The 13,148-nt window shown below is 43.4% G+C and overlaps 1 protein-coding gene across 1 annotated transcript in view; it reads left to right on the top strand.

The window, feature by feature from the left end:
- Window positions 1-13,148, top strand: part of LOC120028486 (roundabout homolog 2-like) — a 375,145-nt gene that overhangs the window by 309,062 nt on the left and 52,935 nt on the right. The window contains exons 16-17 of the mRNA XM_038973690.1: window positions 2,386-2,412; window positions 11,741-11,783. Coding sequence (XP_038829618.1) covers window positions 2,386-2,412; window positions 11,741-11,783 — 70 coding nt within the window. The remainder of the gene's footprint in view (window positions 1-2,385; window positions 2,413-11,740; window positions 11,784-13,148) is intronic.

Genomic DNA, 13,148 nt, shown 5'->3' with positions numbered 1-13,148 from the left:
TTAGACCAGTAGGCTGGAGAGTACACACAGCAACTACGCAGGTTATACCAGCAGGCTGGAGAGTACACACAGCGACTACGCAGGTTAGACCAGCAGGCTGGAGAGTAGACACAGCAACTACGCAGGTTATACCAGCAGGCTGGAGAGTACACACAGCACCTACGCAGGTTAGACCAGCAGGCTGGAGAGTACACACAGCACCTACGCAGGTTAGACCAGCAGGCTGGAGAGTACACACAGCAACTATGCAGGTTAGACCGTGAGGCTGGAGAGTACACACAGCAACTACGCAGGTTAGACCATCAGGCTGGAGAGTACACACAGCAACTACGCAGGTTAGACCAGTAGGCTGGAGAGTACACACAGCAACTAGGCAGGTTAGACCAGCAGGCTGGAGAGTACACACAGCACCTACGCAGGTTAGACCAGTAGGCTGGAGAGTACACAGATGCCAATTCTGCACACAACATACAAACCGTACTGTAGTTACATACACTCTACCTCTGGGAGTTTGCTTCCTGCCACCAATACAGAGCACTCAACAAACTTCCTCAAAGGCATCACTAAACTGTGTTTTAATGACTTCTCTATTAACCCTATTGTGAAGGGACATTTCTATATCTCTACTGTCAAAGCAGAGTGTTGGTGTGAATCATGTTGTGATGGTTGTAATGTTTGACACGTCCTCCCACGGTGTTGATACTATCCTAGGGTGGCAGGGGTTGCGTGGGTTGGGTTGCTGGTACAACTGATTCTCTGCTGGTCTGGCCGGTCACTCAGGACTGAGCCATGCTGGAGCTGGAGCCAGTCCATCCATCCTCCATACACCGACCCTGACATTTCAGTGTGGGTGCTCGACCTCAGTCAATACAGCCAGCCACCATGGACAGTCTTCCACTGCCAGACTATTTAATTAGAGTGTAGGAGATAGTCAATACAGCCAGCCACCATGGACAGTCTTCCACTGCCAGACTATTTAATTAGAGTGTAGGAGATAGTCAATACAGCCATCCACCATGGACAGTCTTCCACTGCCAGACTATTTAATTAGAGTGTAGGAGATAGTCAATACAGCCATCCACCATGGACAGTCTTCCACTGCCAGACTATTTAATTAGAGTGTAGGAGATAGTCAATACAGCCATCCACCATGGACAGTCTTCCACTGCCAGACTATTTAATTAGAGTGTAGGAGATAGTCAATACAGCCATCCACCATGGACAGTCTTCCACTGCCAGACTATTTAATTAGAGTGTAGGAGATAGTCAATACAGCCATCCACCATGGACAGTCTTCCACTGCCAGACTGTTTAATTAGAGTGTAGGAGATAGTCAATACAGCCAGCCACCATGGACAGTCTTCCACTGCCAGACTGTTTAATTAGAGTGTAGGAGATAGTCAATACAGCCATCCACCATGGACAGTCTTCCACTGCCAGACTGTTTAATTAGAGTGTAGGAGATAGTCAATACAGCCATCTACCATGGACAGTCTTCCACTGCCAGACTGTTTAATTAGAGTGTAGGAGATAGTCAATACAGCCATCCACCATGGACAGTCTTCCACTGCCAGACTATTTAATTAGAGTGTAGGAGATAGTCAATACAGCCAGCCACCATGGACAGTCTTCCACTGCCAGACTGTTTAATTAGAGTGTAGGAGATAGTCAATACAGCCAGCCACCATGGACAGTCTTCCACTGCCAGACTGTTTAATTAGAGTGTAGGAGATAGTCAATACAGCCATCCACCATGGACAGTCTTCCACTGCCAGACTATTTAATTAGAGTGTAGGAGATAGTCAATACAGCCATCCACCATGGACAGTCTTCCACTGCCAGACTATTTAATTAGAGTGTAGGAGATAGTCAATACAGCCATCCTTGATAGTAGTGTAGGAGATAGTCAATACAGCCTTCCACTGCCAGACTATTTAATTAGAGAGTTGGAGATAGACAGAATTTTAGTAATGCATGTAATGTTATTCAACAATGTCTTTTGTACAAGAAAATTGTTATCTCTCTCAATAGTTAGGCTTTTTTCTTCTTGCACATCTCTTTTTTGATATTTATTCAACGTCTTAGTGACTTTTAATCTTGATACAGTCAGTCAAATGGCTGTAACCTGTCCTTCATTTCTGTTTGCTACATTTCGTGTATGTTGTGTTTTCTTTGATTTGTTTCTGTTGTCTCTACATCTCTGTGGACACTGAGCTGCTTTCCTGGCTGCCGCCATGCACACTGGGTCATGGGGTTGGCTCTTCTCCTCTGCCCCCCTTTCGCCTCCCTGGCCCCCAGCCCCAGTGTGCAGAGGCCCCCAAAGCAACGCTTACAGCACCTCTGTAGGCTTTTAACACACGACTTCTCTGTCTTCTTGTTTTACAGTTCAGTCCTTCACCTTCACCCCTGCAGGTACTGTTCATTTGTCCGTCCACCCCCCCCCCCCCCCCCCACCTCCTGCCACAGGTCCCTCCTCTCCTCTCCTCTCCTCTCCTGCCTACATTATATATGTTTGACAGATTCCAGGTCTTGCCCAAATATAAATCCAAACCCCAGCATGAGTTGGCAAAAACCCATATTTCACACTTTTTCTTCCCGCTGGAAGAGATGGCCTGAAATAGCTTACATTCATCCTTTGAAAACACTCTGGATTTGTAATAGGGCAGGGCCTGAGCACTGCAAACCGCTGTCCCATCCCTGCTCAGTCATCAGCCTGGTTGTCATACCGTACTGTGCTGCTGTGTTTGGCTGTTGTGACCATCAGTGTTTCACTGAACCTCCATCCTCTGGCTGTGGTGTTCCTCTCTCTGTCTGGTATTCCTGTTGGGACTCCCCTCTTTGATAGTAGTGGGTATTCCTCCCAAAGACTATGGACTCCCCTCTTTGATAGTAGTGGGTATTCCTCCCAAAGACTATGTACTCCCCTCGTTGTTGGTAGTGAGTATTCCTCCAAAGACTATGTACTCCCCTCTTTGATAGTAGTGGGTATTCCTCCCAAAGACTATGCACTCCCCTCGTTGTTGGTAGTGGGTATTCCTCCCAAAGACTATGTACTCCCCTCGTTGATGGTAGTGGATATTCCTCCAAAGACTATGTACTCCCCTCGTTGATGGTAGTGGGTATTCCTCCCAAAGACTATGTACTCCCCTCGTTGTTGGTAGTGGGTATTCCTCCCAAAGACTATGTACTCCCCTCGTTGTTGGTAGTGGGTATTCCTCCCAAAGACTATGTACTCCCCTCGTTGTTGGTAGTGGGTATTCCTCCCAAAGACTATGTACTCCCCTCGTTGATGGTAGTGGGTATTCCTCCCAAAGACTATGTACTCCCCTCGTTGTTGGTAGTGGGTATTCCTCCCAAAGACTATGTACTCCCCTCGTTGATGGTAGTGGGTATTCCTCCCAAAGACTATGTACTCCCCTCGTTGATGGTAGTGGGTATTCCTCCCAAAGACTATGTACTCCCCTCGTTGTTGGTAGTGGGTATTCCTCCAAAGACTATGTACTCCCCTCTTTGATAGTAGTGGATATTCCTCCAAAGACTATGTACTCCCCTTGTTGATATTAGTGGGTATTCCTCCTGAAGACTCTTCACTCTCCTCTTTGATAGTAGTGGGTATTCCTCCTGAAGACTCTTCACTCTCCTCTTTGATAGTAGTGGGTATTCCTCCTGAAGACTCTTCACTCTCCTCTTTGATAGTAGTGGGTATTCCTCCAAAGACTCTTCACTCTCCTCTTTGATAGTAGTGGGTATTCCTCCTGAAGACTCTTCACTCTCCTCTTTGATAGTAGTGGGTATTCCTCCTGAAGACTCTTCACTCTCCTCTTTGATAGTAGTGGGTATTCCTCCTGAAGACTCTTCACTCTCCTCTTTGATAGTAGTGGGTATTCCTCCTGAAGACTCTTCACTCTCCTCTTTGATAGTAGTGGATATTCCTCCTGAAGACTTCACTCTCCTCTTTGATAGTAGTGGGTATTCCTTCTGAAGACTCTTCACTCTCCTCTTTGATAGTAGTGGGTATTCCTCCTGAAGACTCTTCACTCTCCTCTTTGATAGTAGTGGGTATTCCTTGATAGTAGTGGGTATTCCTCCTGAAGACTCTTCACTCTCCTCTTTGATAGTAGTGGATATTCCTCCTGAAGACTTCACTCTCCTCTTTGATAGTAGTGGGTATTCCTTCTGAAGACTCTTCACTCTCCTCTTTGATAGTAGTGGGTATTCCTCCTGAAGACTCTTCACTCTCATCTTTGATAGTAGTGGGTATTCCTTGATATTAGTGGGTATTCCTTGATAGTAGTGGGTATTCCTCCTGAAGACTCTTCACTCTCCTCTTTGATAGTAGTGGGTATTCCTCCTGAAGACTCTTCACTCTCATCTTTGATAGTAGTGGGTATTCCTTGATATTAGTGGGTATTCCTTGATAGTAGTGGGTATTCCTCCTGAAGACTCTTCACTCTCCTCTTTGATAGTAGTGGATATTCCTCCTGAAGACTTCACTCTCCTCTTTGATAGTAGTGGGTATTCCTCCTGAAGACTCTTCACTCTCCTCTTTGATAGTAGTGGGTATTCCTCCTGAAGACTCTTCACTCTCCTCTTTGATAGTAGTGGGTATTCCTCCTGAAGACTCTTCACTCTCCTCTTTGATAGTAGTGGGTATTCCTCCTGAAGACTCTTCACTCTCCTCTTTGATAGTAGTGGGTATTCCTCCTGAAGACTCTTCACTCTCCTCTTTGATAGTAGTGGGTATTCCTCCTGAAGACTCTTCACTCTCCTCTTTGATAGTAGTGGGTATTCCTCCTGAAGACTCTTCACTCTCCTCTTTGATAGTAGTGGGTATTCCTCCTGAAGACTCTTCACTCTCCTCTTTGATAGTAGTGGGTATTCCTCCTGAAGACTCTTCACTCTCCTCTTTGATAGTAGTGGGTATTCCTTCTGAAGACTCTTCACTCTCCTCTTTGATAGTAGTGGATATTCCTCCTGAAGACTCTTCACTCTCCTCTTTGATAGTAGTGGGTATTCCTCCCTAAGACTCTTCACTCTCCTCTTTGATAGTAGTGGGTATTCCTCCTGAAGACTCTTCACTCTCCTCTTTGATAGTAGTGGGTATTCCTCCTGAAGACTCTTCACTCTCCTCTTTGATAGTAGTGGGTATTCCTCCTGAAGACTCTTCACTCTCCTCTTTGATAGTAGTGGGTATTCCTTCTGAAGACTCTTCACTCTCCTCTTTGATAGTAGTGGGTATTCCTCCTGAAGACTCTTCACTCTCCTCTTTGATAGTAGTGGGCATTCCTCCTGAAGACTCTTCACTCTCCTCTTTGATAGTAGTGGGTATTCCTCCTGAAGACTCTTCACTCTCCTCTTTGATAGTAGTGGGTATTCCTCCTGAAGACTCTTCACTCTCCTCTTTGATAGTAGTGGGTATTCCTCCTGAAGACTCTTCTCTCCTCTTTGATAGTAGTGGGTATTCCTTCTGAAGACTCTTCACTCTCCTCTTTGATAGTAGTGGGTATTCCTCCTGAAGACTCTTCACTCTCCTCTTTGATAGTAGTGGGTATTCCTTCTGAAGACTCTTCACTCTCCTCTTTGATAGTAGTGGGTATTCCTCCTGAAGACTCTTCACTCTCCTCTTTGATAGTAGTGGGTATTCCTTCTGAAGACTCTTCACTCTCCTCTTTGATAGTAGTGGGTATTCCTCCTGAAGACTCTTCACTCTCCTCTTTGATAGTAGTGGGTATTCCTCCTGAAGACTCTTCACTCTCCTCTTTGATAGTAGTGGGTATTCCTCCTGAAGACTCTTCACTCTCCTCTTTGATAGTAGTGGGTATTCCTCCTGAAGACTCTTCACTCTCCTCTTTGATAGTAGTGGGTATTCCTCCTGAAGACTCTTCACTCTCCTCTTTGATAGTAGTGGGTATTCCTCCTGAAGACTCTTCACTCTCCTCTTTGATAGTAGTGGGTATTCCTCCTGAAGACTCTTCACTCTCCTCTTTGATAGTAGTGGGTATTCCTCCTGAAGACTCTTCACTCTCCTCTTTGATAGTAGTGGGTATTCCTTCTGAAGACTCTTCACTCTCCTCTTTGATAGTAGTGGATATTCCTCCTGAAGACTCTTCACTCTCCTCTTTGATAGTAGTGGGTATTCCTCCCTAAGACTCTTCACTCTCCTCTTTGATAGTAGTGGGTATTCCTCCTGAAGACTCTTCACTCTCCTCTTTGATAGTAGTGGGTATTCCTCCTGAAGACTCTTCACTCTCCTCTTTGATAGTAGTGGGTATTCCTCCTGAAGACTCTTCACTCTCCTCTTTGATAGTAGTGGGTATTCCTTCTGAAGACTCTTCACTCTCCTCTTTGATAGTAGTGGGTATTCCTCCTGAAGACTCTTCACTCTCCTCTTTGATAGTAGTGGGCATTCCTCCTGAAGACTCTTCACTCTCATCTTTGATAGTAGTGGGTATTCCTCCTGAAGACTCTTCACTCTCCTCTTTGATAGTAGTGGGTATTCCTCCTGAAGACTCTTCACTCTCCTCTTTGATAGTAGTGGGTATTCCTCCTGAAGACTCTTCTCTCCTCTTTGATAGTAGTGGGTATTCCTTCTGAAGACTCTTCACTCTCCTCTTTGATAGTAGTGGGTATTCCTCCTGAAGACTCTTCACTCTCCTCTTTGATAGTAGTGGGTATTCCTTCTGAAGACTCTTCACTCTCCTCTTTGATAGTAGTGGGTATTCCTCCTGAAGACTCTTCACTCTCCTCTTTGATAGTAGTGGGTATTCCTTCTGAAGACTCTTCACTCTCCTCTTTGATAGTAGTGGGTATTCCTCCTGAAGACTCTTCACGCTCCTCTTTGATAGTAGTGGGTATTCCTTCTGAAGACTCTTCACTCTCCTCTTTGATAGTAGTGGGTATTCCTCCTGAAGACTCTTCACTCTCCTCTTTGATAGTAGTGGGTATTCCTTCTGAAGACTCTTCACTCTCCTCTTTGATAGTAGTGGGTATTCCTCCTGAAGACTCTTCACTCTCCTCTTTGATAGTAGTGGGTATTCCTCCTGAAGACTCTTCACTCTCCTCTTTGATAGTAGTGGGTATTCCTCCTGAAGACTCTTCACTCTCCTCTTTGATAGTAGTGGGTATTCCTCCTGAAGACTCTTCACTCTCCTCTTTGATAGTAGTGGGTATTCCTCCTGAAGACTCTTCACTCTCCTCTTTGATAGTAGTGGGTATTCCTCCTGAAGACTCTTCACTCTCCTCTTTGATAGTAGTGGGTATTCCTCCTGAAGACTCTTCACTCTCCTCTTTGATAGTAGTGGGTATTCCTTCTGAAGACTCTTCACTCTCCTCTTTGATAGTAGTGGATATTCCTCCTGAAGACTCTTCACTCTCCTCTTTGATAGTAGTGGGTATTCCTCCCTAAGACTCTTCACTCTCCTCTTTGATAGTAGTGGGTATTCCTCCTGAAGACTCTTCACTCTCCTCTTTGATAGTAGTGGGTATTCCTCCTGAAGACTCTTCACTCTCCTCTTTGATAGTAGTGGGTATTCCTCCTGAAGACTCTTCACTCTCCTCTTTGATAGTAGTGGGTATTCCTTCTGAAGACTCTTCACTCTCCTCTTTGATAGTAGTGGGTATTCCTCCTGAAGACTCTTCACTCTCCTCTTTGATAGTAGTGGGCATTCCTCCTGAAGACTCTTCACTCTCATCTTTGATAGTAGTGGGTATTCCTCCTGAAGACTCTTCACTCTCCTCTTTGATAGTAGTGGGTATTCCTCCTGAAGACTCTTCACTCTCCTCTTTGATAGTAGTGGGTATTCCTCCTGAAGACTCTTCTCTCCTCTTTGATAGTAGTGGGTATTCCTTCTGAAGACTCTTCACTCTCCTCTTTGATAGTAGTGGGTATTCCTCCTGAAGACTCTTCACTCTCCTCTTTGATAGTAGTGGGTATTCCTTCTGAAGACTCTTCACTCTCCTCTTTGATAGTAGTGGGTATTCCTCCTGAAGACTCTTCACTCTCCTCTTTGATAGTAGTGGGTATTCCTTCTGAAGACTCTTCACTCTCCTCTTTGATAGTAGTGGGTATTCCTCCTGAAGACTCTTCACTCTCCTCTTTGATAGTAGTGGGTATTCCTTCTGAAGACTCTTCACTCTCCTCTTTGATAGTAGTGGGTATTCCTCCTGAAGACTCTTCACTCTCCTCTTTGATAGTAGTGGGTATTCCTTCTGAAGACTCTTCACTCTCCTCTTTGATAGTAGTGGGTATTCCTCCTGAAGACTCTTCACTCTCCTCTTTGATAGTAGTGGGTATTCCTCCTGAAGACTCTTCACTCTCCTCTTTGATAGTAGTGGGTATTCCTCCTGAAGACTCTTCACTCTCCTCTTTGATAGTAGTGGGTATTCCTTCTGAAGACTCTTCACTCTCCTCTTTGATAGTAGTGGGTATTCCTCCTGAAGACTCTTCACTCTCCTCTTTGATAGTAGTGGGTATTCCTCCTGAAGACTCTTCACTCTCCTCTTTGATAGTAGTGGGTATTCCTCCTGAAGACTCTTCACTCTCCTCTTTGATAGTAGTGGGTATTCCTCCTGAAGACTCTTCACTCTCCTATTGATGTTCCTGTGAGGTATGCATTGGTCTTGAAGGGGTCCTTCTCTTTCTACAGGTGTTGGTGTTGATTGGGGATTATGTATGTGATTATGTTGCCCTTCTAAAATATCCTCAATGGCTACTCTGGTAGTCTTCTTTATCCCTCTTCATAGCGTTAAGTGGCTCTGCTACTCTATACACCATGGACTAATTGGTTAATTGCAGTTAAATTGATAAGTGTAGCAATGTTAGCCTCCTGTACTGTAAAATATTTAGAGTACATGCTCTCCCAAAGTGGACCTGACTGGCACCAATGCTGAGCAAGCAATCAGCCTCTGTCTCTCGATGGAAGAAACTGTAAATACAGGAGAGAAAAGCCTCGGTCTGCTCAGTGTACTCTCCTGGAGAGATATAGATGAATTGAGGAGAACAGAGTCCATTACATATGAAATTAATCCCTCAGACTGGGGTTCTTCTCTACTGGTCCAGTACCAGCGGTGTGACGGAGATAAGGCCAGTGCAGGGAGGCTGGCTGGGGGTCCTGGCTGTAGCTTAGCCACTCCAGGCAACACATTCTCTCAGTGATACACCCCCTGCTCCTCTGCCCGATCTCCCTGTAGACAATCACCCACTCCCTATTCTCACCTGGTGCTCTGGCCGCTGGAAGATAAGTGTTCCACTCAAACGTACTAGTGAAACTGAATAGTGTATGTGTGTATGTATTAGATTTTAAGCACACTGCACTGAGGCTAGAGGATCAGGGTGGTGTCCACCGGGAGAGGACAATGAGTCAAGGACTGAAGGGGACAAAGAGGACTGGTTTAGATATGAATATTTTGGTGGTTGTATTTTAATGTCACTGAGTGTATGAGTGAGGTAGTGTCATTGAGGATGTTAGCTAGGAGCTAGGAGATGAGGTGATGCCCACACACAGTATCCTACTGTCTGTCCCTGACTCCTACAGTAAAGCTGTCATACAGGAGAGGTAAATCACGGGTTTTCGAGGGACGCGACCAGCAGGGAAGAAGATTTGACGGGATTTTATACATTGATTATGTCCTCACCCCTTAATGCTTATTAAAGAGGATTCATCCCGATTCATATTGGAGAAAGTCCTTATCTGGAGGAAGGAGCAGGGCACAGCCACGTCAGGCTGGCTAACATTAAAGTCCTCCACAGCGGAGAATAAATGTGTCTGAGCAAAGATAGGGACATCAGAGGCCTCCCCACCACAGAGCACAGTATCAGCCTCCCTATTCCCTTCTCCCTCCTCTTCTTCCTCCTAGGAAATAGAGCGAGAGAGAGAGAGATACTGTAGGAAAGATAGGAGAGGGAGAGAGAGAGAGATACTGTAGGAAAGATAGGAGAGGGAGAGAGAGAGAGATACTGTAGGAGAGATAGAGAGAGAGATTCTGTAGGAGAGATAGGAGAGAGAGAGAGATACTATGGGAGAGAGAGAGATACTATAGGAGAGAGAGAGAGATACTGTAGGAGAGATAGGAGAGAGAGAGATACTGTAGGAGAGATAGGGGAGATAGAGAGAGCGATACTGTAGGAGAGAGATACTGTAGGAGAGATAGGAGAGAGAGATACTTTAGGAGAGATAGGAGAGAGAGATATTGTAGGAGAGATAGGAGAGAGAGAGATATACTGTAGGAGAGATAGAAGAGAGAGAAATACTGTAGGAGAGTGAGAGAGGAGAGATAGGGAGAGAGAGATGTGTTTCTTGCTAGTGGAATAAAGAGAAGTAGCTATAGAGTAATGGTGAATAAGGAATGTCAATCATTTTCTTTTGGAGATCCACTGTCAAAGTATGTAAATAAGCTAGTGTGGTATGATTGAAGCAAAATAACAGTAAGGTTTTGAGGGAGTTTTCTTGTTTTAGTTCATTACTGTGTTGGGGTTGGTTTCTCACTTATATACTGCAACATGCTAGTGTACAGTTCCAGAATGATTGTGGTAAAGATTATCACTAATAAGAAAACCCCATCTCTTCTCCTTCTTTCTTCCTGTATTCTCTGAAGACTTTATTTGGCTCGTGCCTTGGCTTGTTGGAAAATATACCTGAGGAGAGGAGTGAAGGAATGTTCAGCCCTCCTCCCTTTAATCTCCATCTAGGAAACAACATTTGGGTCTTTGTCAGCAGCTAGTAAAACTGTTGCAGCTCAGCGTAAGAGAACGTTTCATCTCTGCTCAACACAGATGATGACAATAAGACATCAGAAGACTGAGCCTGCAAAACGTCAATGGATCACAAGAATGTATTAAATCAGTCACATTACTATCAGCTCCTTCTCCACTCAAGTAGGTTTCTCTTTTTTCCTTCTCCCCCTCTGTCATCCGCAAGCGGTGATTTCCTCTGTCATCCGCACGGGGTGAATTCCTCTGTCATCCGCACAGGGTGATTTACAAAACTCTATGGTTCTTTCTCTCTTTTTTTCAATTTCAATGTTCATCATCTGTGTTGAGCAGAGATGAAACGTTCTCTTACGCTGAGCTGCAACAGTTTTACTAGCTGCTGACAAAGACCCTTATTTATTATCTCTAGATGGCTTCTGAGAGTCATGCTAGTCAGTGTACCCTGCTGCTACAGAGATCTGTAACTCACTCCCTTCCAGCCCCCACACATCTAATTCTACCTGATTAATGAGCCCTCTCCCTTTTCTAATCATTTTTATTTTGGCCGAGATTTAATCACAAATCAGATAATAATTCAAACCAAAAAATGAGAGATGAAATGAGTTTCTGCTCTCATCAAGCATCTTGTCTTTGAGGAAAAACACATTACGTGTCACTTTATGCAAAGCAATGCAATCTGCTACCTTATTCACAGCATCCTTGTTATAATGTCGATGATAAGAATGGACACTGTGGTGCCTCTGCATCCCTTAGGGAAGCCATCAATATCCAGCCAGCTACAGAAGACACTGGAAGGACACATGGGCATTGGGTGCCGTGGTGCGATCGTTCACAAGGATAATTCCTGATAATGGTTGGGGGCTAAAACCATCAGAACCCTCTCTAATCAACCGGTATTAGCGTTGGCAATGCAGCCTTGATGTGGTCATCAATGTCATTGAAATTATATGAAAAGTCAAACATATTGCTTTGTCTTTTCTCTCCTTTTATGTCTTGGCGCACCCTCTCTCCTCTCCTCCGCTCTGACCCCAGTGACGTTCCAGCGTGTTGACGGGGGTCTGATGAGCAATGGAAGGTGAGTGTTCTTCCCGTCAGTGTTCCATCAGGGACAGAGAGCCCTTCTCTCCACACGCAGAGCCAAACAACTCCACAACTATCATCAGTCTGCCAATCAAAACCCACAACATACACATCACCTCTATTCTGAAGGGCTTTCAACACACCTATCATCAGTCTGCCAATCAAAACCCACAACATACACATCACCTCTATCCTGAAGGGCTTTCAACACACCTATCATCAGTCTGCCAATCAAAACCAACAGCATACACATCACCTCTATTCTGAAGGGCTTTCAAACCACCTCCATCAGTCTGCCAATCAAAACCCACAACATACACTTCACCTCTATTCTGAAGGGCTTTCAAACCACCTCCATCAGTCTGCCAATCAAAACCCACAACATACACTTCACCTCTATTCTGAAGGGCTTTCAACCCACCTCCATCAGACTGTGAAAACCCAGCAACCCAGTCAAACATTATGCTATAACATTATGCTATAACATGAGACTAGAACATAATGCTATAACATTATGCTATAACATGAGACTAGAACATAATGCTATAACATTAGACTATAACATGAGACTAGAACATAATGCTATAACATTATGCTATAACATGAGACTAGAACATAATGCTATAACATTAGACTAACATTATGCTATATTATTAGACTATAACATTATGCTATAACATTTCTTATGACATTATACTATACCATTATACTATAACATTATGCTGTAACATTAAACTAACATTATGCTATATTATTAGACTATACATTTAGACTATACCATTAGACTATACCATTAGACTATAACATTATGCTGTAACATTAGACTATAACATTATACTATACCATTAGACTATACCATTATACTATAACATTATGCTATAACATTATACTATACCATTAGACTATAACATTATGATATAACATTATACTATACCATTATACTATACCATTATGCTATAACATTATACTATAACATTATACTATAACATTAGACTATAACATTATACTATACCATTAGTCTATAACATTATACTATACCATTATACTATACCATTATGCTATAACATTATACTATAACATTATACTATACCATTATACTATAACATTATGCTATAACATTATACTATAACATTATACTATACCATTATACTATAACATTATGCTATAACATTATACTATACCATTATACTATACCATTAGACTATAACATTATGCTATACCATTATGCTATAACATTATACTATAACATTATACTATACCATTAGACTATAACATTATACTATACCATTATGCTATAACATTATACTATAGCATTATACTATACCATTAGACTATAACATTATACTATACCATTAGACTA

This window comes from Salvelinus namaycush, chromosome 34 (genome assembly GCF_016432855.1).
Source record: "Salvelinus namaycush isolate Seneca chromosome 34, SaNama_1.0, whole genome shotgun sequence".
NCBI classification, from domain to species: Eukaryota; Metazoa; Chordata; class Actinopteri; order Salmoniformes; family Salmonidae; genus Salvelinus; species Salvelinus namaycush.
Note: the sequence above shows the minus strand (reverse complement) of the source record. Positions and strands in the feature narration are given on the sequence as shown.